This window comes from Salvia hispanica, chromosome 1 (assembly GCF_023119035.1).
Source record: "Salvia hispanica cultivar TCC Black 2014 chromosome 1, UniMelb_Shisp_WGS_1.0, whole genome shotgun sequence".
Lineage (NCBI taxonomy): Eukaryota > Viridiplantae > Streptophyta > Magnoliopsida > Lamiales > Lamiaceae > Salvia > Salvia hispanica.
Window position 1 is genome coordinate 12,853,404 of NC_062965.1, and position 25,842 is coordinate 12,879,245.

The 25,842-nt window shown below is 36.7% G+C and overlaps 4 protein-coding genes across 5 annotated transcripts; 3 read left to right on the top strand and 1 right to left on the bottom strand.

The window, feature by feature from the left end:
- The first annotated feature begins 9,170 nt into the window (after positions 1–9,170).
- LOC125202110 (methionyl-tRNA formyltransferase) lies at positions 9,171–13,015 on the top strand. The gene is made up of 11 exons (XM_048100455.1): positions 9,171–9,318; positions 9,398–9,460; positions 9,800–9,934; positions 10,555–10,657; positions 11,113–11,183; positions 11,261–11,365; positions 11,461–11,494; positions 11,876–11,976; positions 12,095–12,154; positions 12,214–12,417; positions 12,639–13,015. Exons 1-11 carry the CDS (start codon positions 9,220–9,222, stop codon positions 12,744–12,746), a joined length of 1,083 nt encoding a protein of 360 aa, XP_047956412.1. The 5' UTR covers positions 9,171–9,219; the 3' UTR covers positions 12,747–13,015.
- A 102-nt stretch (positions 13,016–13,117) lies between these two features.
- LOC125202111 (heavy metal-associated isoprenylated plant protein 21-like) lies at positions 13,118–14,757 on the top strand. The gene is made up of 3 exons (XM_048100456.1): positions 13,118–14,107; positions 14,204–14,279; positions 14,339–14,757. The coding sequence occupies exons 1-3, from the start codon at positions 14,036–14,038 to the stop codon at positions 14,617–14,619; spliced, it is 429 nt and encodes a 142-aa protein (XP_047956413.1). The 5' UTR covers positions 13,118–14,035; the 3' UTR covers positions 14,620–14,757.
- A 797-nt stretch (positions 14,758–15,554) lies between these two features.
- Positions 15,555–16,304, top strand: LOC125207346 (heavy metal-associated isoprenylated plant protein 32-like). The gene is made up of 2 exons (XM_048106644.1): positions 15,555–15,669; positions 15,806–16,304. Exons 1-2 carry the CDS (start codon positions 15,633–15,635, stop codon positions 16,270–16,272), a joined length of 504 nt encoding a protein of 167 aa, XP_047962601.1. The 5' UTR covers positions 15,555–15,632; the 3' UTR covers positions 16,273–16,304.
- A 1,275-nt stretch (positions 16,305–17,579) lies between these two features.
- LOC125200102 (pyridoxal kinase-like) lies at positions 17,580–24,013 on the bottom strand. 2 transcript variants are annotated; one of them, XM_048097925.1, is made up of 13 exons: positions 23,910–24,013; positions 23,520–23,616; positions 23,037–23,130; positions 22,781–22,885; positions 22,396–22,479; positions 22,051–22,124; positions 20,466–20,530; positions 19,607–19,670; positions 19,246–19,311; positions 19,025–19,081; positions 18,282–18,326; positions 18,132–18,185; positions 17,580–17,932 (listed from the first exon to the last, which is right to left on the bottom strand). In XM_048097925.1, the coding sequence occupies exons 2-13, from the start codon at positions 23,598–23,600 to the stop codon at positions 17,792–17,794; spliced, it is 930 nt and encodes a 309-aa protein (XP_047953882.1). In that variant the 5' UTR covers positions 23,601–23,616; positions 23,910–24,013; the 3' UTR covers positions 17,580–17,791. The 2 variants fall into 2 exon arrangements, with proteins under 2 accessions (XP_047953882.1, XP_047953844.1); XM_048097887.1 differs by having other exon boundaries at positions 23,845–24,012.
- Between the last annotated feature and the right edge of the window lie 1,829 nt (positions 24,014–25,842).

Consider the following 25,842-nt stretch of genomic DNA (forward strand, 5'->3'; position numbering starts at 1 on the left):
AGGCAAGGAAGGAGAAGTCTGGCATTGTAATGATGCATCTGCAAGGAGAATTCAAGTCAAGGTGGAGATTTGTTAGTATGCTTTGAATCTGTATAGGATTGTGTTTCCTAATTGGAATAGGATTATGTTTCCAAATTAGGATAGGATTATGTTTCCGAATTAGGATAGGATTTTATGTGTTCCTATTTATATGAAAGTAGGGCACATAATTATCTGATCTGACAGATCCAATCTGTAGTCATAATCTGAAAACACTTTGAATACAATTTGTTCTTCGTTCTTGCCCGTGGACATAGCCAACACTACGTTGGTGAACCACATAAAATATGTGTCTATTTACGTTCTTTTGTTTCTCGATTCACAATTTCCCTATTTGTCATAACACTAAAGAAGATTAAATTCTCCACATTCTAGGAGGCCTAGGATCTGACTACAACCCAGTAATGGTTGCAATCTCGTCTAGGATTGAACCATGGACTGTTCAGGAGGTTTGCTCTCTTTTGCATAGTTTTGAAACAAGGTTAGAAGGAATAAGCAGCTCTGGAGGAAGTTTGGAAGGATCTCAGCCCACCTTAAATGTGGTTCAACAATCTGGGCAGCAGCAGACTCCTCATGGAAAGGATTTTGCACCACAGTCAAATCGTGGAGGTTTTGGTGGAGCTGGGAGAAGAAGATCTGGAAGAGGTGGTCGGGGTGGAAGGAGCCATGGAAAGGTTATTTGTCAATTGTGTGAGAAGCCCGGACATGTTGCTAGCAAATGTTGGCATCGATTCGAACAGAGCTTTGCTCCACAACCTCAACAATACAGGCCTCAACATCCTCAACATGGTTATTCTCCTAATCCCTCGGCACATATGGTGCAGGTCAGACCACAGTCTTTCGGATCCACTCAATCTTTTGTGGCACCCTCAGAGTAGAGCTATGATGGAAGTGGTTCGACTTCATGGTATCCTGATACTGGAGCGACCCATCACATATCAAATGATCTGAGTAATCTTAGTGTGAGCTCTGAGTACAATGGGGGTAAGAAACTTCTTCTTGGTAATGGCTTAGGTATTGATATTGCTACAGTTAGTCAAGGACATATTAGATCTAATTCCCTTGTCTTCTATAACCAAAAAACTCCTTCTTAAAAACCTTTCGCATGTTCCAGAAATCACCAAAAATCTCTTGAGTGTTTCACAGTTTGCAAGTGATAATAGTGTCTTTTTTGAATTCCATCTTAATTTTTGTCTTATGAAAGATCAGGCAACCAAGCAAATCGTGCTCAAAGGCACCCTTGATAAAGGCCTCTACCACTTCATTGTCAAGAATCCTTATTTCCCTTTCAATCAAGCTGGATCACCTACTGCATATTCAGCATCCCTGCAGCTTTCTTCTTCAAATTCCAAGAATAGTCTAGAATCCAGCCTCGCCTTGTGGCATCAGAGGCTCGGACACCCTAGCTTAGACACTGTTAAAACTTTTTTGAATGGCTGTAACATTCCTTTTGAGTCAATGAAAAATGAATTTATGTGTCATCCTTGTTGCATTTCAAAATCTCATAGACTGCCATTTACTCTTTCTCAAACTTCTTACTCTGCACCTTTAGAGCTCATACACAGCGACCTTTGGGGACCTTCACCTGTGACTTCAAGGAATGGATACTCATACTATGTATCTTTCATTGACAGTTACAGTAGATATTCTTGGATATATGTCTTAAAACACAAAAGTGATGTGGCTGCTGTTTTTAGACAATTCAAGTCTATGGTAGAAACTCAGTTTTCATGTAAAATTAAGGTGTTGCAACAGATGGGGAGGGAAATTTCAAGCCCACTCTACTTTCCTCAAGGATAATGGGATATTACATAGAGTATCTTGTCCTTACACACCTCAACAAAATGATGTGGCGGAGAGAAAACACAGACATGTTGTGGAGATGGGACTATCTCTTCTTGCTCAGTCAGGTCTTCCCACTAAATTTTGGGATGATGCCTTCATCACTGCAGTGTTTCTGATCAATCTCCTTCCCACTAAAGTTCTGAAAAACATCTCTCCTTTTGAAGTGTTGTTCAAGTCCAAACCGGATTACTCATTTTTGAAAAGCTTTGGGTGCCTCTGTTATCCCTTTCTTCGACCATACAACAAAAACAAACTGCAGTTTCGATCTATCATTGCTACTTTTCCTTTTAAAACTATTGGTTCTCAAAAATCTGCTAGCAACTTCTTTCATTCCCCTGCTCCCATACACCACTCTCCATCTTCCATAGTGTATTCATCACCTAACTTATTACCTCCAGCTGCTCTTTCTCCTGATATGTCATCACCACCGCTTCATTTTCAATCTGATGTTTCTCAAACTCCCAGCCCTTCGAATCACAATCCATTGCAAGTTCCCCATCCCCATCTGGTCCATCTCAGGATATTCAGCAAGAAATTTCCCCATCCCAGGACACATCACCTGCTCCCACAAATGCTCCCTCACATCACATGGTCACTCGATCTAAAGCCGGAGTTTTCAAACCCAAGGTTTTCACTCTCACTATTTCACCTTATTTACTGCCTAGATCTGCTCTAGAAGCTATTCTGATTCCCTATTGGAAAGCAGCCAGGCTTGATGAATTCTTAGCTCTTCTAAAGAATAAAACTTGGATTCTCACAAACTTGCCACCGGGTGAGAATCTTATCGGGTGTACATGGGTGTTCAAGATCAAGAAACATATTGATGGTTGCATAGCTAGATACAAAGCTAGGCTTGTTGCTCAAGGATTCTCACAGCAAGTCGGCTTTGACTTTAATGAAACATTCAGTCCGGTGGTTAAACCTTGCACCATCAGGCTCATTCTTAGTCTTGTTGTCACTAATGGTTGGAAAATCATACATCTTGATGTCAACAATGCTTTTCTCAATGGTAATTTGGAAGAGGATATCTATATGAGGTAGCCACCCGGTTTTGAGCAAGGAGGTCCTCATCTTGTTTGTAAACTGAACAAGGCCATTTATGGATTGAAACAAGCCACAAGAGCTTGGTTTTTAACTGTTCTATCTGTCCTTCTTGAGCTTGGTTTTAGCCAATCTAGAGCAGATGACAGAAATAAGGGAGCAGAGGTTACTTATATCTTGATCTATGTCGATGATATGGTCATCACAGGTAACTTCCCCTCCTCCATTTCCCGTGTGATTACTCAACTTAATGATCATTTCTCTTTAAAAGATCTTGGGGAGGTGAATTTATTCCTCGGGGTGGAAGTGTGCAAAACTGTCAGTGGCCTTCATCTCAGTCAAACTACCTACATCAAAGATCTTTTAAAAAGGGTGAACATGACTGGTGCTAAAGGATGCCCCACACCTATGGTTTCATCCTGTGAACTAAGTAAGGTTGTTGGTGAGCCAATGGTTGATGAAAAACTCTATAGGAGCACTGTTGGTGCTCTACAATATGCTACAATAACAAGGCCCGACATCAACTTTGCTATCAATAAGGTTAGCCAATATATGGCTTCACCTCTAGACACCCATTGGAGGGCAGTCAAGAGGATTTTGAGGTACCTCTCTGGTACATTAGATTTTGGGATTCATATTCAAAATCGAATGGTAGAATCACTGCTTTCTCTGATTCAGATTGGGCATCGGATGTGGATGATAGAAAATCAATAAGTGGTTATTGCACTTTTCATGGGAACAACCTGGTATCTTGGTCAGCAAAGAAGCAATCTGTTGTAGCTAGATCAAGCACAGAAGCAGAATATCGGAGCTTGGCTTATGCTGCATCAGAGGTAACTTGGGTGCATTCACTATTTGGTGAGTTGAAGATCAAGAGAGATGCAAGCACAGTGATATGGGTTGACAACTTAAGTGCAATCGCTCTAGCCTCAAATCCCGTCTTGCATGCTCGGACTAAGCACATTGAGCTGATGCTCACTTCGTTCGAGATAAGGTATTGGCAAAAGAGTTAGAACTAAGGCATGTCCCTTCTTCGGATCAATTGGCTGACATACTGACTAAGCCACTGAGTCATCAATCCTTCGTGCGACTGCGCAGCAAGCTAGGAGTTATAACATGATCTGCACTCGAATTGAGGGGGCGTGTTGAGAATATGCATAGCTCGAGATCATCTGTTGACGAGCATGGCATGATGATTGAAGATGAGAAAGAGATAATTGATTGTGAGAGCAAAGGCATCAAGAAGCTCAACATGGAAAAGGTGCCAACTCAGGGTGAGGACCAAGTACATGCTCGTAGCTGGAAAGACGTGCTCACAGGAGAAAAGAGAGATGTCCTTTGAGGAATATTATTGTTGTGATTTTGTAGCATGCGTGGCAGAGTTTTGTTGGTATATTCCTTTAGGTTAAATCAAGATTCTAGATCATTCCTAGCATAATATAAATAGAGATACTATGTAAAGAGTTCTCGTAGTTTTTGAATATATCTATTTCCGGAAATACAGCCATAATGCTTTCTTCTACAAATATGATCTTTACTGTTTTTCTTCACTATCTTTCTCTTGATTCCCACTCTTTTTCACCTACTTTATACCTCTACCACTCCTCTCTCTCGAATCTTTCAACTCATCTTTCTAGTCTTGGGTCATGGTCTCATCCATGGTAGCTCTGAGTTCGACTTTTGAGTGTTGCTATCAAATTCCGCTCGGGTGAGCCGAGTGAGATACGTAGGGCGCGGGGCTATCAGGTCGAGACTAGACTCGCCCCAAGGTGCGTGAGCTGAGCGAGATACGCGGGGCGGTCAGGTCGAGACCGGACCTGCCCGAAGGTGCGTGAGCCGAGCGAGATACGCGGGGCGGAGTCGGGGGGAGCGTGAATTTGTTTCTTTTGTAGAGAGAAGGCTGAATTCCGTTGGCCATTTATAAAGTGTAGGAATAAATGTGTCATTACTTGGTAGTTGAATTTGCACAATGCACGCGACCTCCATTTATTGTTTCTATCCCTCTTCAATGAGATTGGGTTTTCTTCTTGCTTGCTAGGTACGACGACGTCGTTACAGGGATTTATGTTAATTCGGAAATGGTCCCTGGGGATTCGAAAATGGGTCTCAAGACCTTTTATTTTACTTTATAGCGATTGGTTTGCCAATTTCTAAACTTTATTGAATTGAGTATCTATCCTAATCTAAAGAGACAGTTTGGTGAAATGACATTTTTACCCTTTTGGCGGGAAAATATAAAGCTAATTACTTTGGCTTTTTTGTCATTTTGATAAAAGACCGAGGATTGGTTAAATTGATGGCCCAATGACATACCAGCTTCTCAAATAAGCTACTGAGAAAAGCTCTATTAAATCAGTATTTCTATACAAGTATACAACCTACAGTTAGAACCAAATCAATCTAAAAAATCAAAGAAGCAACACACTCCTGCGAAGCAAGCCGGAAGGAGAGCCGGCGAGACATGGCGGTGGACGGCGAGGCAGACGGAACCACCGTCCGCGTGGCAGGCTAGACGGACGGGAGCTCCGGCGAGGCAGATGGGGTGGCCGGCGGGGCAAGGCAAAGCGGAAGAAGAAATACAAGTCTTCTTTCGTGGAGGCAGCGGCGAGGTGGTGCTCCCGGGCAGGAAGGGCGCTAGCGTGATGAAGAAGGGTGAAAGGAAACCCGACGCAAAAAGGCGTTGGAGGACGGCGAGGAAGGGCGGTGGGCGTGTCGGTGTGGTAGCGATGCACGGGTCAATTCCGCTGATTGAGAGAGAAAGAGGGAGAGGCAGCTCGGGCGGTAAGCTGTACATAACAACGGCGATAGAGAGCTGCTAGTGATTGGAACCAGTGAAACGCCAGAGTCATGCGAATGCGAGGAGGAGAGACACGTGAGAGAGAAGTGGTGAGAGGAGGCGGCACACATTTTACCTTGACATTGAAACTATACATTGAGACATTTAGGGTTACAACGAGACATTGCATTTAGGTCCTTTTTAAGAAGAGATTAAAATGTACGTTTGCACAACCAAAATTAAAGGAAGGAGATGAAATATAATTTATTTGCATAAATATGCTCGAATAGTCAAATGTCATTGAATCAAAAAAAGTAAATTCTTTTCTGTATAAATTTTTTTATAGTAACATTTATTTTGTGAAAGGGAAAATTATTGAATTATATTCAAATCAATTGCTTTTAAACGCTAGATGGTAGAATTGAGAATATTATTTATCAAAAAAAAAAGATTGAGAATATTAAGAAAATATTGCAAATGTACATATTATATGGGACTTTATTTTTGTTGGATTTTATAATTTAGAAAAGTTTATAATATAGAGTTGTAAATTGGATGCTAAGGCTATATCATTATGTTTTTTTGGACTACTAATTTATTGGACTTTTGTATAAATATCTTTTAAATTAAATTATTCTTTAATTATGTAACTATATTCATATAATTTTGTTTTGCCTTTCATTGGAGTCAAAATTGGAATTGTGCTAGAGAGTTTAATTTGTTTTCTAATTCCCAAAACTCCATCATTACGCTTTAAAGGAGAAGGCCACTTTCCAAACGCCCATCATTAATCTTTCTCCAATCGTCACCTTCAATTTATAATTAATTTAGTATTTTCTCAACTATTTTTAAAATTTTATTTTGTCATATTATTATCTGATAAATCTTTTATTTGTCATACTGAAGGTCTTTTGCATTATTGTGTTTTTTTTGGAAACAAGTATGGGAGTACCGCTAATTGAGGGAGAGATGTATTGCAAGGTGACACCGAGCGAGAAATAGACAAAGAACATACTGATGGATTTAGCCGGAGATGGCGCCGAATCACCGTATGATTTTTAAGGGAATTCAAATTGGGTTCTTCAACTGAAAAATATATAAAGAGAGAGAAAGATTGCTGGTAAAATTCAAGAGAGTATGGTGGAGCAACGGCCGGCTGGCGACGCCATGGACGACCAGGAACACAAGCAGCGAGGGAGGTGGAGTCAAAGGAGGAAGGTAGGCGGAGGTGCTAGGACTGGAAATTGTGGTGAAGTTTTTTTTTTCTTTTCTGTTTTTAAATTGTGGTGTCAGAGGAGACGACAGAAATGAGATTTTAATCCCCTTGCCCTTTACTTTTATTCTTTTCCTTTTTTTTCTTTTTCTTTAACTTGTTGATACGCTCGGATTTTGCACTGTTATAAGGCCATTATTTGGTCTGTTTTTTTATGTCAAAGTCACTCTACACGTCCATCATTTGCATATTTTGTCTATTTTGGTATTTTGTGAGAAATGTGCATAAATGAGCCGAAAAAGGGAGCCAAAACGCCAAGTTTGGGAATCTGGAGTCAGACGGCGACCGCCGGCGCCGGCGGCGAGATCAATGCAAATGTCCGCCTCGGAAAAATGTGCTTGGAAGAGAAGTCTCGTCCGGCGACCGCCGGAAGATGTCTGGCGGTCCGCCGCCGAGGAACAGAGACTCTGGACTCCCAACGCGGCGACCGCCGGCGTGAGAAGGTGCGGCGGCGGGCCATTGAGAAAGGCGGCGAATCCGAGAAGCCCTAGATTTGCGCCCAGTTTTACCATATTTTGGAAAAAAATTTCCTTCTATAACAAGGCATGGATTTTCCCTATAAATAAGGCCTCAAGCTTCATCAAAAAGAGAGAACTTCTAATTGCAAAATACTTCATAGAGATCAAGACCTAGAGTACTTCATTGGTGCAAGGAGTTGGAGAAGGATTTCAAGAACATCAAGAACGACAAGGATTCAACCTACGGGTTTTATTTGCTTTAGTTTTATGTTCAAATTGTCTTCCCTTCAATCTATGTTTTTAGCTTATTCAATTATGTGTAACTAAACTCATAGGATTCTAGGGATGTGTTTGTAAGGACTTTGGTTATACAAATTCATTTTTCTATCTAATATCCGTTTTGTTTTTACTTTGTTTCTTCCCTAAGTAGTTTTGATGCTGCATGATTGAGTGACACAATCATGTATGATTTAATATAACTTGCTTCATAACTGTGACAGAGTTCTAGCGAGTTAGATTCACTTAGTAGACACTACAGTTAGCTTCCCTTAAAACGGCACTTCTGTTAATTGAGAGTGAGGACTTTTCAAGGGTCTTAGGAGCTTTTTGGAGTTACGTGTTAGGATTGACAACCCTAATCTTGTAATCAACATTTGTATCGCATGAGCATAAGCTAGGTGACTCGTCCTTTCAAAGTATAAACTGTGTTAGGGTAATGTAGTTGGAATTTTGTATAACCATAACTGTGAACACACATCCCTGGGATTCCCTTATCTCTATCGTCTTTCTCTGTGTTTTATTCGCTTTTTAGTTGATCTATGCTTTCTATTGTTTTTAGTTTTTCAAAAGTTTTCAAAACCCAATTGTTTTCCCAGATTGTATTTGAGTCTTAGTAGAGGATAGACACTTTGTGTTCGTCTTCCCCGTGTTCGATATCCGGTACTAACATTTAGCTATACTATATATACTCTGTATACTTGCAGGTTTATCTAGTGCTAATAAAAAGTGCATCACTTGTCTTGGGCCAAGTTCTTTTAATTAGTATTTGAGCCAGCTTAGATAAAAGGATGGAGAAATAAATAATGTTTTGAGCTGGAAATGAAGTAAAGAATTTCTCGTGAGACCGAATTAATTCACGGAATTGTGGGGACGTGTGCGGCCGGCCAGCGTCGCCTGCGACGTCTTGGGCAGCCACAATGACTAAAAAAAGGGATAGAAGAGGCAATTAAAAAAAATTAGAAAGAAATATGGATTAACTGAAATGTTTTTAATTAAATAACTAGATATTCTATATTTTGTTAATCAAAACTTTGAACTATTTATTTATTTAAGTTATAGTATGATTTTTTCCCATTTGATCCTTAGTCATGCATTTTCCTTTATTTGTATATTTTATTTTAACTAACTCATGTTCTTTGATTCTATCATTTACTTTATTTTATTTTACTCCACTCACATAAAAAATAAAAAATGTACAAAATCATTTGCTGAAATGTTTCATTTATAAGATTGAGAGATATACATTTTTCTTTTTGTTATTTTTTATAATATTTTTAATTATTTATAATGTTTTGAATACTTATTGTAATTAACCCACATTCTTAATTATAAATATCATTATATTTTCTTTATATTCTTTTTTTTTTTAATCTACTTATTTTATAATTTATCTTTTTAAAAATTTTATATCCCGTGCGGGGGTGATAACACTAGTTTCCATTAAAAAAAAAAGGTACTACCAAGATATGGGATAAACAAATTGGCATTAAAAATAGAGTTGGAGCAAAATGTTATCGTCTTCTTCGGTGATGCTCCGCCGCTTCTACTGTGTCGGCGCCGCCACTTCTTCTCACAAGAAGCGCCTCGTCTACTTGGGCTCTCCTCAAGTCTCTCTCTCTGTGACATTCCCAATTAATTACTAATTCATACACACATTACTAATTAATACCAACTCTCCATTTCCAGGTTTCCGCTTCCGTTCTAGATGCCCTCTTCACTGCCTCCTCCGCACCCGATTCCTTATTTGAGGTGCTTACCTGCTCAACACTCTTTATTCTCTACATTTCTGTTTCCCTTTTTTGCGCATAAACTAGTCTCTATTTATTTTTCTAGTGTTCAATACTATTTCATAGGGTTAGCCATGTAATTTGGATGGGAATATCAATGTATGTTCTAACGCTGACAGTTTGTGCAAACTGAACAAAAGTTACCATCTTTAGTCGAGATAAGTGATAAAAAGCAGCAAACTTGGAATCGGTATATGTAGTTGATTTGAGAGAACAATGCTTGTAAAAGGCATTGGTGCTGTGATGTATTCACTTTACTATGATGAGGAACATTTATTGACTGCATTTTGGTGTAATTCAGATTACGGCGATTGTCACCCAACCACCATCTGCTAGAGACAGGGGTAGAAAGGTGATGCCTTCTCCAGTTGCACAACATGCTCTCGACAGAGGTTTCCCCTCTGAGTTGATCTTCACCCCGATAAAAGCTGGTGAGGTAAATTATGTACTCATTCTGTCATATCTTCCACTGTGTTTGTGCATGTTCACTTATAGTCTGAGTTTTCTTGATGGCCCTTTTTATATACTATATATGAATCCGCTTTCTATTAAATACCTTTGTGGAAACCATTTTGTACTTTTGGCTCAAATAACTATATATCCTAACGATCATCTGAATTCATTACCCTGATTTTGATTGGCATAGAGTTTATTGTAATTGAAAATGAGGTATTGGGCACACTTATACTTCGTAAGGGAGATTGGGGGACATAGACTGAAGTCACATCATCACTTCAACAGGTAGTTCTCAGAAAGAAAATTGTTGTGTTAGGAATCAGGAACTATCGGGTAAACTTCCCGAGAAGGAACCATGAGCATCCCTTTGGAAGAGAGAATTTTTCTTTTGATTCTTGTATCTCTTATGTAACACAGGTTGGCTCAGAACTATGGATGGGATATATATATTTGTGTAGAATTCTTTTTCCGATAAATAACTTGGCAAAATATAATGATCGAGTTGATACCGCTGGAAGTTCAAAATATGTGTACAAGAACCTTTAATTCTATTACCTCTATGAAGGAACAGATTTATATATTTATAGCACCTCCTTGCAGGAATCATTTCTTAGCAGCTTTAAGGCTTTGGAACCCGAACTTTGCATCACTGCCGCATATGGGAATATCTTGCCCACCAAATTCCTTAATATTCCGTCTATGGGTTAGTCTGAAGATTCCAAATATTCTGTTTGTCTTACAAGTTACAGGTTGTTATTCTTCTATTATGCTGTGTTATGTACTTATGTTTCTGCCCTCGTATTCACCATATTAACTGGATTGTTATGTTTAAGCATAAACCATAAGGAAGAGATAGGCCTATAGGAATTCAGATTCAGTGGGTATTGTAGTTCTCAAGGTGTGTACATCTAATGCATAAGTTCAAGGTCTTGATTTCTAGATGTATACGCATACCTGACTTATTGCGAGCCCTGTATTTTTACTTGTAGTGAAGGCTCTTAGCAGAAATTCCATTTTTTTCATGCCATCTATAGATATCTTCCATCATTATTTGCCATTCTTTTGTGATTAATTGATTTGATGGGCACTGTTACGTTGAATACATTTTGTCTCAAAATCTGACATCTAGTTGTCTCAGATTTGAATGCAATCTTGTAGGGACTGTCAACATACACCCTAGCTTGCTTCCTCTATATCGTGGAGCAGCACCTGTTCAGAGGGCTTTACAGGTCTAAACTGAGTGCTTCCTTTTCTTGATAGACCCATTTTGACTTAACAGCATGATCGAATAAATGAAATTCAACAGGATGGTGTGCGAGAAACAGGGGTTTCATTAGCCTACACAGTGCGCCAATTGGATGCTGGCCCTGTTATTGCTTGTGAAAAAATGGAAATTGATGATAAAATAAAGGTATGCAGAGCATGTCCCCTCAAATTTTTGACCAAAAGAAACTGAGTACCCTTTCAATTTACTTTCATAATAAGAGCTCTGAAATATTTTTGCAGGCCCCAGAGCTGTTAGAGTTTCTGTTTTCTCAAGGTTTGTCATTATTTTTGTCAGTTAACTTCTCCAGTTTGTATGTATCCGCAAACTTCTCACCTTTGGAGCTTTGTCGAACTTGAGTTATAAATTTGTTTCAAGTGTTTTAGATGTCTTGAAGGCTCCCTGATTCATGAGATAATCGTTTGATAGGAACCCTTCTAGAAGTATGACACCGCATGCATTTCATTGCTAATAATATAGTGCTTCTTCTCTGGGATCTTACGCTCTGCCTATGGTTATATATATCACGAGTCTTTAGACTGTAGTTTAATTTTACTTTCTTCAATTGCTCATTCTTAAAAGCATGCGACAACAAGAAGTTGGCTGTATATAATAATTCCTTATTCTTATTTGGATGCACAACGCACTTGAATGTAGGATCTAAACTTCTGATCAGTGAACTTCCATCAATACTCGATGGTTCTGCAAAAACTAAAGCTACCCCACAAGATGAATCTAAAGCTACATTGGCTCCAAAGGTATTCTATGTTTTGGTTAGCCCTGAAATGTTTCTTTAATGTCAATAAATCTATCAGCATATCATGCTATTATGAGTTGCACAATCCGTAATCAAGACTATTTTATTTTTTCATGCAGATAACTCAAGAAGAATCATATCTATCTTTTGATAAAAAAGCTACAGTCCTTCATAACAAGGTATATTTTGTTTCTCAATTCAATTAATAGACATGGATTTATTGCATGTAAGTTTTTAGGTTCGTGCATTTTCAGGTTGGCCTGGGACTCGAGCCAAAGTTTTGGTGATTGATCCAAAAACTGATCAGCAGAACACCATAGACCTTAAGATCATCACTACAAGAGTTCATGACAATAATGAGATTCGGAATGGTGAAAAAGATGACATCGTCTTTGTAAAAGGCTCATTGATATTCCCATGTGGTGATGGAACAGCACTTGAGGTGAGCTGTCATAATATTTTGATTCAAAACTTTACTGCCATAGTATTATGCTGTCAATGTTCTATGTACCAACAAAATTGAAGATTGATAGTTCTGCAATCGCTTTAATTACGTATTCCTGCACTATATTCCAGTCTTTTCATGACAAGATAGTGAGTCTACATTCATGGTCACGTTGTGCTGCAAAATTTGTTTCGATAATCTTGTGTAACCACTTGCAGGTGTTGGAGGTTCAGCTGCCTGGTAAGAAAGTCGTTAATGCAGCTGCATTTTGGAATGGTTTGAGAGGTCAAAAACTGAAAAAGCTGCGATCACTGTCAAGCCATTAAAGGTACACCGTGACAAGTCTCTACTTCTCCACATTCTTTCTATCTTCTTTATCCCTTCTGTCCAATTTAGTTGAGGATGCTCATGCTTTTAAGAAGTAGTTTTGTAACTGAGTTACAGACACTACTGATTTAGTTTGATCGAACCATCCTTGTTTATCGAGCTTTACATTGTTTGTATGATTAAAAATAAACTAGAATTGCAACTGTTAATCATTTACTGCTCAATTTTGCTCTTGATGGTGTATACTATATACACGGTGTTGTGTACACGAGCGTGTTGCTTTAGTTCTTTCTTTACGCTCTCATTGATAGAACTCCAGGAATCTCGGAAGAATGCTGTCTATATTTTGAGATCATTGCATTTTTACGTTGAGACAATAATTGACATTTATCCTTTTAATAATATTAGGAGAGCTGGGAGTAAATAACTGTTGCATATGCCTTCTATGATCAAGGGCATTTTGGGTAGTTCGGTCTGATTTTGGAGAAAAGAAAATGGGAAATATGAGAAGTTGCTGATATAAATAAGATGAAATTCGTCACCTCTAAATATATGCATACCCAAATCAATCTTCGTTGAAACAAAATCTTCCCAAAAAAGAAAACTTGATTACAAAACAAATGAGATCGATTTGTTATCTTGATTTTGTTGCACGCTATATACTTACAAGACTCCAAAAGCAAACAATTCTGATTTGTTTACTATTTTATAAGCAATAGTGATTAAATAAATGAAGCAAAGGAGCAATATGGGCCATGATTCATGCATATTTCAGCTGGAAAGAAGTCACATAGTATATGTTTGTACTAAAAGAAAAGAAAAATAACCTCACCACTTTCTATTATAGTCCCTATTTGATATGCCTTTTATCACTCAACTTTCTTCTAACAAGATAGAAAAAACAGTATCAAGATCAAAAATGGATACAGTAAAATCAATTATTGCGGCAATTAATCCAATTAAAAATATTGAAAAAGCAGTTGAATGAAAATGAAAGCAAACAGTAAAGCACTTTTAGAACAATTTCATGATTAAACAATCACCTTAAACAAAAGCATTGTTACCTGCTCATCATGATTTCAGGGCATAATCACCCTATTTTCTGCTCATTTTAACCCTCTTTATAAAATAAATTTTACAAAAGAATAAGTTTACATTTGTACCCTCAATTACAATCTTAGCTCTTTGGATTCACAATGGTAGAATTGGACATACACAGCTTGTTATACTCAACACTATAAATATCAACAAAATCCATTCTTCTTTACTTCACAAGCTCAAAAGGAGAATGGGAGCTCTTGATTATCTCTCAAACTTTTGCACTGTCACCACAACAAGAGGCAAAAGGAAACCTATGCAGGTACTAATGCCTCAACATTTTCTCATACATAGTAGTACTATTTTATTTGCTTAATTAATATTTACTATATAGGGAATTTGTTTGCTGATCATGTAGACAGTTGAGATCAAAGTGAAATTGGACTGTGATGGATGTGAGAGAAGAGTCAAGAATGCTGTCAAAAACATGAAAGGTAATGCATGTTAATTTATATAAATATTTGTTGATGCATATAATGATATAGAAGTGTAGGAGTGAGAAGTGTAGAAGTGAACAGGAAGCAACACCGTGTAACGGTGTGTGGCTTCATCGATGCGAGCAAGGTGCTCAAGAGAGTGAAGAGAACCGGAAAAAGAGCTGAATTGTGGCCTTATGTGCCTCACAATCTGGTTCAGTATCCCTACGCGCCTCAGGCCTACGACAAAAGGGCCCCATCCGGCTTTGTCAGAAACGTCGCTCAAGCAGCGCCTCACGAGGAAGGGATCACGCATCTCTTCAGCGACGATAACCCCCACGCTTGTTCTATTATGTGAAAATTTAATATATGTTTCATTTTAATTTTCAGATTATGTAGTGAGATGAGAGAATTGATTATGTAGCATTCTCCATGCTGACCGAAATGCAACAGTTGGAAAAATATAATCACAAAATGGGAATATAATATATTTGGAAATAAATGTGGATGTCATGGTCGATTAACGCATGCTACAATAATATAATGGCTAATTTGAAATTGGTGCCTCTTTGTAGAATAGTATGTACACAAAGCAGTTGCAAAACGCATGGGTAAAAAAGAGAACAATACTTCCAAAAAGTAACAAGGACTAAGCTCTTTTTTTCTTTTTATTTTAGCTTTTATCCCTCTCTGGTTAAATAGGTTAATCAAACAACTTTAAGCGGCGCTGTAGCATAATTTTGTAAATGATTAATGAAAAGTAGATTGTAGTTAATATAAAGCAAGAATGAAGATGCTAATATTTACACTGTTTATTCTTGTCTTATATGTTGATGAGAATGATAATTTTGACCATCAATCCCAATTATCTGCAAATTAAAAATAAGGAAGTAATGTTTATTCGGACCGAAGGCAAATTAAAAATACTAGACAAAGATAAATATATGCTATAAAAATGAAGAATCCTTAAGATTTATGAAGTTTTAAACCAAAGGAATCAAACTGAGTAGTACAGTACTATTGCAACACATTTTTCATGTTCTGTTTTTACAAATATATATAGCTGTCTGTATATACTCTACTAGTCGAAAATATCATGAAAACAGAATAATGTACGAATAATAAAAGTTGTAGAAAATTGGAGAAGCACTGAGAAAGGTATAAGGAACCACACCTTAATTTTGTAAGGAAGCTACCATCTAAGAATGATGAAAATGTTTGAGGAAGACACCGGCTTCGATTTTGTGAAGATGAAGGTCGGAACGCTTTAATTTTATTTCAGTTACCGTTGAAATCATACATGCATTAAACTTACTATCATGTTTTTTACAGACACATGTTCTTAAGGTCCACATTCACTGTCAAGGTTGCATGCGTAAAGTGAAGAAAGTGCTTCGAAAAATTCAAGGTAAATAGCCGTAAATATATTTATAAATACAAAAGATTGAATGTCGAATGAGATATGGATAATGTTTTACCTCACCAACTACAAACTGTTCAACCTTGCTTTTTTTACATTTTATCTGAATGGATTGATGGTGTAGGCGTCTACGAAGTGAATATCGATGCTGATGAAGCACACAAGGTAACAGTGTTGGGAAATGTTGATGGCGAAAAATTGATCAAGAAACTAGTTAAATCTGGTAAACATGCTGAGTTTTGGCCAGTTAGCTCGACTGTGTGGCTAGAACTAGAAGATGAAGCCTATCCAAGCAATGATGTCCCGGGATTAGAGAGTTACATGAACAGCAACAATCAAATGGCAATACCAGACATGTACAATGAGCTTACTGGTTGGAGTGGGGGCAGCATTGATCATGGACTGATGTCCAGAACTGATTTCCCGGGTAGCAATGATAATGATCCCGGAGAATTTTACAGGTCTGGAAACTTGTGTGCAGGGTTACCAGCATACAGTTATCAGTTTCAACGCCCTGCAACGATGAATATCAGAGGATGGTATGGAAATCCGTATTCCCAATGGTGTGGAAATCTTTATCCCCTGATGTAAAGCAACACCGAGCAGACATGTATTTACCTTGCTTTCGTATCTTAGTTTTCAGAATTTGAGATCAGTTGTTTGACAGTGTGTTTGAAGACTCCTACATGATAGACTGTTACATATAATTACTCGCGTTATGTTAATGATGTCAATTCATCTAGCTATTTGCATACCCTTATAAATGTGCTAACTTGGTATTGAGATGCACATGTTTTCTTGTTTAACAGGTGTTCACTATGAAATGCCATAACAATTAACAAGCATCTTAGAACCCCTCTAACACCCTCTGCTATTCTCTAAACATACTCTCTCAAACACAATCTAGAGCTCTATAGCAATAGAAAGCTACGCTAAAAGATGGAGAGTAATAGAATTCTATTGTGCTTATCACAAGCAACAATATTGAAGGTGCACGCAAAAGGTGGATCTAACAACCAGTGAGTTATAAGTAGTAGTCTTTTAGCTTAGCAACAACATCTATTTTGTCTTACAGTTCTTTCTAGATACTAGCTTGCTCTTTGACTTTAACTTCATCTATGGCGAGAACTTGTAGTTTGGATCCCCTCATTTTACGCCTGCCTTGCCTAAGTTCTTCGTCTTCTGGTCCTGAGATGATGTACTAAAAAGCTCCAATGAGAATTTCCAGATCACTCATGACCTCTCACTGCTTGCTTTCGAGGGGATAACTCCTCCTGCTCCTCCTCTTTCAATGCTTGGGAAAGCTTCTCGTCAAACTCAAACAAATCATCAATGCACTGACCACTTCTCTCACTTTTCTAGGCCCACTCCTTCCTGAATTCAGCAGGTTTTGGAACCTTCCTTCCGAAAAGATCATAACTTGGCAACCTGCATTCTCGTTTCTATATACTGTTACTAAATTGAATCACTATAATACACATATGCATGACTATACAATTCCTCACTTTAGTTACGACAAACACGTAACAATTGTAATTAGAGGAAAAAAATGTGCGCGCACCTTCAGTCATGGGATGATAAAGGACAAGAAATAGAGGAATCTGATGGCAGAAACGGGAGTGTGGAGTTGGGGCTTCGTGGCCGTGAAATGAAGCAGCAGAAACAATAGTAATTTTTGTATTTGCCGTTCCTACTTTATAAAGTTTTTGGCAAAAAGAATAGCCATTTTTTTTGTTGGTTCAAACAGATATCTCAAATATTTTTAATGCATCTAACTCATATATTAATAATTTTAAGACAAATCTTCAATTTTAAGACAATAGAGTTTCAAGACTTGATTGCTTAGTAAGCAGTTTTCCTAGGCAGTAAATATTAAAAGTAATTACGGAGTATATTAGTTGATGGAAACTTTTGATGCTCACTAGTCACTACCTTTCGAGTTAATTACACCAATATGAAAAGGGAAAAGGGAAAAGTGAAATTTGGTAGTACAACATAAGATCATTTATTTAACTTTTGAAAGAAACTAAAGTCCTCAATTTCCTCTTTTTCATATTTGCCCCAGCCTAATGTAATGTGGCTGTTTGGTTGTATGGATTTGGTCGACTTCTTAGTTGTACATCTCAGCCCTGTATTTGATTTCAGGGTTTCGGATATCAACTTGACTCTGGATCAAACGAATCTCTAAGCTGCTCGACTGGCAGTCATGCCCAGCCCTCATATAGTCTTCAACTGTCCTAACCAGAAGCGCCTGCAGCAAACTCAAAGTCATGCATACTTACAATGGAGAACATTTACTTTGGGTGATGCATTAGATCAACAATGCATATGATTTTAGGATTACATGATCAAACATACTCGCCCGATAAGAAAAATAAGAAAATTCAAACTTTTGAAGGAAGACAATGACTCTGATATTCAATCAGAATTAACTGAATCAACAGACTTACCTGCACACTTGATACAGAAAGTTCTGCAGCTTTGCCAAGGTTGTCAGGGTATTTCTATATGATAAGAATCAGATAAATGAATAAGAAACGATGCACAATAATATCTATGAGATGGCTCATGAACTTAAAATAAGGTTTATCAATTGTTACATTGCTCCATCCAAGCAAAAGTGCAGTCATAAGATCTCCTGTTCCCTGTAGTAAAAGAAGATGCAATGTTAGAAGTACCAAACTATTAGTACAAGAAAATTGTTTGGTTTTGATAAAAAATATGAGAAGAATGAAGCACTCTACAAATTCTTGTCTCATAATTTCCACAAATTTAATCGTTTTTGGCAGTTTTCTTCCTGTGAGTACATAAAAGAGGCTCTGCAGCTAACTGGCAAGCGTATTTAATGAGCTATAGAAGAATTGGGCAAGTAGAACGCAAACCAATAGAGCATTCTAGACAAACATATAGTCATGACAAATATGAGTCCAATAAGAATCACTCGATTATGTAACTCCACATGCAAAAGCGTAAAGCTGAGAGAGGACTGAAAAAAATGGTTCAGCTACTTTTCATTTTACGTTGGGAAGGGGTGAGTTGGAGAAACTCTAGGGTCTGCTCACTCTTGATTGTATGGAGCAAACACTTAGATAACTTCAAATTTTCTATGTTTCAGGGGAAATGCATATGATAAGTCCTCTAAGAGTGTCGAATGTGGAAAGCATGTCCACTGGTAGAATTGGCCAACACTCCACATAGTTGAAAGCATTTTACTGAACTTTTAAACTTATTCAAGGAAAGTGAGGTGAGAAGAATATATGATGTTCTCAGATCATGAAAACCATTTACGCAATAGGAGATATATCTTGAGAAGGTAACATTCACAAATATAACAGCTTCTTACAGTGAAATAAGCCGGAATTTTGGGAATTGGGATTCGGAACTGCTCAGGTGGTTGCCCCTGTAATAGCCCGAAGTTGCTCAGTAAGAATGTGGATATTAGGGAATAACAAACTTAATTTATAAAGTATACTATTAAGGAAAAAATACACGAGAATCAGTAGAAAATATGCATTTATAGTGGAAATAGCAGACACCCCGTACAAGTATGAGTTATTCAATTACCTTCTCTTTCTGATGACTGCCAATTAGGAGAAGCTCTCCATCTACATTTATGCTTGTTATGACAACCTGACACAAGTTGTAATTCTTGAACAGACATATATAACTTTAATAGCATAACATGATTATTGTAGATAGGATATAATTGTAATAGCATAGTATAATTCTAGGGCATTAAGGGCTATTGCTAGTAGATATCATTCTCAGCAATTTGATGATTTAAGAAAACAATTTCTTTTTATAAGTAATGCCTTTAGATATCATTCTCAGCAATTTGGAACTCATTAGGTTAAAGAGTAAATACAAAAAGAAGCCTACAAGATAATAATTCAGATACTATTAAGAGTGAAGCATTAGAAAACACCTTTGATGGTCCGGCAGCATGAATAATGTTGCATGCCTCCCTGCCATCTTGCTCAGATACAATCCTTAAAAATTGAAGCAATGCGTGGAACGACAAAATCACCAAAAGGAACCAAGGAAAATGATGACAAGAAGGGATACACAATACATAAAAAAGAACTGATGGGGATACAGATTATATTCCAAATGATGCTTGAACCAGAATAAAATGAAGAAAAACTAGAACCAAGAAAGTCCTCAAAGGGATATTTTTCCTATGCTACCATAATGATTGACGACTGCAATCATATTCAAAGACTACCCAATTTGAACTAAGGGCATAGGGATAATCCAAGACTTGACTGGCTGAAAGTTACATAGATAACACTTCAAAAATAAAATAAATAAAATGATAAAAAGATTAAATAACCATAGCAAAAAAACTCAATAGCATGTGGCTGACTACTATTAGAAACAAGTTTTGGCTAAATCCAAGAGTTTATCAGTTGACACACGTGTAGAAATAAATCAAAACTCTATCATTAAAGTCTAAAACTTTTCATCATTGCAATAAGTATTCTAGGTAACTGGATTATGTAAGTAGAAGTTTTTATTGTGAATTTGTCATAACAAACTCTTTCAAGTGCTTTGGCTTTATCCAAAAAAAAGGAGTTCCCTTTCCCTTGTCTGGTATGAACTCAAAATCAATGGAAATGGACATACTTAATTCGTAAGGGTGACTGAGATTGCACCCACCTCCTCATAAGGTCAACTTTATTAAGTAGTGAATTAGTAAGATTCATAAAATATGATCAGGCTGATATAGATATGCTTTGTCAGCTTTTGGAAGTATTTAATATACAAGTTAAACAGGAAAATACCTGGATTTTGTCAACAATTCAGCCTCAAATTGATTCGGAGTCAACATGGAAGCAACAGGGACAACCTATTCAGAAAAAGTAATAACCAATTTTTCCATCAGAGCGAGTATGATATAAAAGTGCATTTATGTAGTTTGCTCTACAAATCCATCTCTTCCCTATTTCTTTTTCTTTTTCCTTTATTATATACCGTTGTGTATGAAATTATGAATGTTGTCCACTTTGAACAAATGAGGCCAATTCCTTTGCCAACATAAAACAAAAAAAAAACACATGTAATATGATGGAGGGATGAAAAATGTAGGACACACTGATAATCTTTGACATTTTACATACAAGCCAATCAACACTTGACAAGTCAAACCAGTAAAATATCTATAAACTAATACTCCCTCCGTCCTAAAAAATAGTGCACACTTTGCCATTTTGGGGTGTCCAACAAATTAATGCACACTTATTTCTTTGCCATTTTGGACATAAATTCCATATCTTTTATCCACACTTTCTCAACTTACAAATTTACCACACAAGGTCCACCATTTCTCCACTCGCTCAAATTATTTACAAAATTATTACACTTGTACCATCATTTCTCTACTCACAACACACTTTACCTAGTAAAGTGGGGCCCTTTCTCCACTCAAACTTCAATCTAACTAACATTTATTAAAGGGTAAGTTGCCGGAAAAACCATGAAGTTTGGTCAAATACAGGCATGTCCGCAACTTTAAAAGTTAGCCATAAAAATCATGAAGTTTGGATTTGTTCGCAATTATCCCACGACGAAAATATCTGGCCGCACGTGTAATATATTGTTGATGTTTTCAACTAAACGTCGTTTTCTGTATGAATAGTGTAGACGACATCGTTTAACTCATTAGCGGTAATAGTATGATTTTCTGCTACCAGATCAGATACAATTTCACCAAATTTTTTTGTCATGGGATAATTGCAAAAAAATTTAAACTTCATGGTTTTTTCGGGTGATTTTTGAAGTTGTGGGACGGACCAAAATTTAACACTTCATGTTTTTCTATCAATTTGCCCTTTTTAAAAATTTCAAAAATGTGCCACAACCTATTATTCACTATTTGTGGGATGGAGGGAGTATGATATTATTTCATACTATATTCTTTACTAGTACAACTCATGAAAACCTTCTATAAGATCAAGTTATAGAGCTATCAGTTGCCATAATAAAATGCAAAAGCATCACAAGTAAAGCTATAGGCCACCCGCTCTTACAAAATTTCTTGTGGAAAAAATGTACTAATAATTTATGCTCTCTAATTGAATTATAAATTATGAAGTCAAATTTGATATGTGTATATTTATGCGTACACACTCACGCAATAGCAATTTTTAAATGGTTGCTTTGGCTGAACCAGAAAGAAGGCAAAAAGATTGAATAGTTATTTAACTTGACCATTCATAATTAGAATCTACATTTCAGAACATCCAAACTTTAATCTTGGGACCGTGGGTACTGCAACAAACTGAATGAGCACTTGAACTAGTCCCTTAACTACGATAAATATCATAATAATTTTCACTAGAGAAAAACCATATTCAATATTTAATGTACCTTTTCTCGATATACGGATACTAATTCCTCGGCAACATACAGTTTTCCTTCATCACCTAAAACTGGATCACACACTGAAAACAAAGATTCCATAACAAACTATAGCAAGTTAGCAACGGAATAGGAAAACAATATCAAGGCTGCAGTATATTTAACCTATCCAAAAATTAGTTTTAAAGACCCAAGCCTTTACTCAACCAAGATCTTAGACAAATATTATGCACGCTAATTTGTACTTCCAAGTTCCAAGGAAACTACAAGAAGCATATTCTCAATTTAAGAGAGAATATCAGAAGCAAAATTTCTGTGCATATTAAATAGTCAGAGGCTACTGGATCTACTCACCATATGTAAGTCCGGGGTTGACAGACCTAAGCTTGTTCACAACTCGTAGAACAGTATTCAAGAAGGAGACTGAACCAATATAACCTACAATATGTGGCCAGCTGTTAACATGTAGAACGAAAAATATGTCAAGTAACAAATGACAAAAACTATAAAAACTGACACATATCTTATTACCTAATCATTTATGCAACACAGAGCTTAAAAGGAAATGGAAAATAGAAGTCGTCGCAGGCGTCAATACGATTTTACGAAATATAATGAAAGTATAACAAATTTGCAGTGCAGTTGAAAAGGCATAAAAAGCTCAGACTTCAAGAACCATTGAGTTGAATATTAGAAAGTTATTTCCGCAGCAACACTAAACTAGTTGAATCAGTGATACCTGTAAGTAGATGTGTGTAGTACAACAAATTATTAGCTTCAAGGCCCTCGATTAAATCCCAAAGTTGGTCTCCATTCAAGACCTGGCCCTTAAAAGTAGGATATCCTGCAAAATTCATGGTATAGTCATGCTGAGAAATACAACAAATATGTTTATTAAAATACATGCCTGGACATGTAAAGATACTCGGATGTCCTCACACCAGGTTTTAAACCTCAGAAAGAATGAAGACTGTGAAGTCAATTAAGCAGCTTGCCTGTGTGGTTTGAAAACTGAACTGAATTTATTGGATCTACATCATATCCAAGTAATTGTAGAGAAAAGACAGCTGATTTGTTGCCGACGTATCCCTAGAGTAAAAGAGAACTTAGCAATGGCTATAACATGAAGCTCAATATCTATCACTACGAATGGTACGCCACCAACCACAACGAAATGTAACACTAGCAAAACACTTTTTTTACGCAATAAGCAAACTGGCAGAGATTGGTCTATTACTGTAATATGGTAGAAGAAAGATTTCATGATATCAAAATCTCACTCAAATCTAAACAGATATTTTCAGCTGCATGTCCTCCCATTCATGGAACAGGATTCTTATTAGTACAAAAACATCCATGGAGGTTGAGAGCTCAATTTTGCAGCAACGTGTCTCTCTCAAACAGTCAGTTTCAGTGAATAAAACATGACGTTACGCAGAAAGAGCAAAATGCTTTTAAATTGAATTGAGGAGAGCTACCTGAACAGTGTGCGACTGAATACTGAGAACCCGACCCGTTTCCGACGGCAGCGCTAGAGCCAGAACCGGTGGAGGCGCCATGACCTAATTCTTTAACCTAAAAATTGGGTTCAAAATCCATGATTTAGTAAACAAATGCAGGTAATTGAGCTCAGTTCCACCTAAACGTAGAAAAGCTTGGATGAAATTGAGGATTGAATGTGCTGCCGATTAATTTAGACGTAAGCATAAAAGAATCAATGGCGTAATCTGATGCATAGTAGGTGATGATTTCTTAAAGAGGAAAATAAATTGTGGGAATCGTAGAAATGTAATTGGGATTTACTTGTTGCGTGATGATTGAGTGGTGATTACTGACTGGAATTGCTGAGTGAAATGCAGAATGCAAACCTAATTATAGAACCATTTGATTCACTCAACCACACCAACAATCTCTACATGCCGTCGCAAATTGCTCCTTTGCTTCCAGAATTCCACCAGCGACAAAATGCAGTTGAACAAATTTCTGATTTATAATTAATGCTTTCACTCACTTTCTATTAATTTTGTTTGCTTTATTTTTATCCTATAGTATCTCATTTTATTTATTTTAATTTAATTATACTATTATTTACTTTATTTTCTTGTTATTTAACTTCATAAACACTACTTTCTCGGTCTATAAAAATGATCCAATGGTAAACGGTATGCTTTATAATGCGAAATTAATGAAATAAAAAATTGACGGAGATAAAAATGGATAAAGTAGTAGTGAAAAAATATAATATAATTAAAATGATCATAACTTTACAAGGTAAATAAAATGACATCATATAATAATTGACTTCAAATGCACCTTACAGCAGTAGAAAAATTATGTTTTTTTACTGTTTAGAGTAATGAACCAATATTTAGTTTAAGCTTTCAAAACAATAAATAATTTCTAATAGTAGTACTCTAAAATCTAAAAATGATGTAATTAAACTAATACTAGCTTCTATAGTTCTCCAAAATTAATTCTATTTTGGATTTTGAGTAAAATTTAGTACTCCGTGGTACCTATATTTGAGTGTATACTAAACAAATCGAAATTACTTTCTAAAATTTAAAATACAATACCAGTATAAAAGTTTCGCTGATTACCAACATATATCCGCTACTAATAATGTCGAATTCATATCTCCCGCTAAATCTACTAGTAATCGACGATATTTTTGTAGCGAAGAATTGAATTGGCGAATATTGTGCTTTTAGTGGAACACAAAATGGTGTGAGAATAAAGACATGGGCAAGGCCTAGCAATGGATTTTTAGAAATGTTCATTACGAAGATCTCACTATGGGTTAATGCTATAAATCCTATCATCATTGACCAGAATTATTGCCCCAACAATTAAAACTGTCCCAATCAGGTAGACATATATCATTGATTAAGGTTTTAATTATCGAGAATATTTTCTTATAGTCGAATAAGGAAATTCTAGGCACCGTCCTTTAGTCCATGCTTCTAGCCTTCAAAAAATGAGTCTCTTATCAGTTTCCAGTTCGGTTCCATCTTTTGAAAGATTACTTTATTTTTGAGCCACCAGATAGACCATGAGATCACATAGAATAACGAACTCCAAATTTTCAAGTCAAATCTCGTAAATGGTGCATCCATCCATGATAGGAAGCAAGACATCGGATCTTTGGAAAGACAAAAGGCAAGATTCCAGCAGTTGCATCTAATTAAATACCACAAGCTACTAGAAAACCTGCAACCAAAGCAACCAAAGATAATAATGTGATAGAGTGTTTCAGGTTGCTCCCCACACAATGCACAAAGCTCATCCTCAACTCCGGGAAATCGAAATTTGAAAAGTCTCTCCTTGGTATTTAGTCTGACTTATAAGCATCAATGACAGTTTAAAATAGTACAAGAATTGAGTTCCTGGCATTATCTCGTCTAAAGCTTTTGAATACTAGTTACACCATCTTGTTTGAAAATAGATATAACATGACTAAGTTGTTAATATGATCACGAGTGGATGTCAATAGAAACTACTCCTTTATATTTTGAATACCATCTCGTCTATAGTGGAGTATGAAATACTACAATTGAGTTGCGAGAATCATCTCATTCGGAGCTCAAAATATGGAGCTAATGTAGATAGAACTTGTTTAGGTAAAACTAATATTGTATGAGCGATGTATCATCCAAAAATACCATTAATTAGAACTCCTAAACACGATCTAATACGAAGCTTGAAACAATATTATAGAGACCATGAAAGCTTATGTCATCGTTACAATTAAGTTTTTCACTTAATAATAAGAGAGAAAATTTTGTATAGTGAGTGTCGATA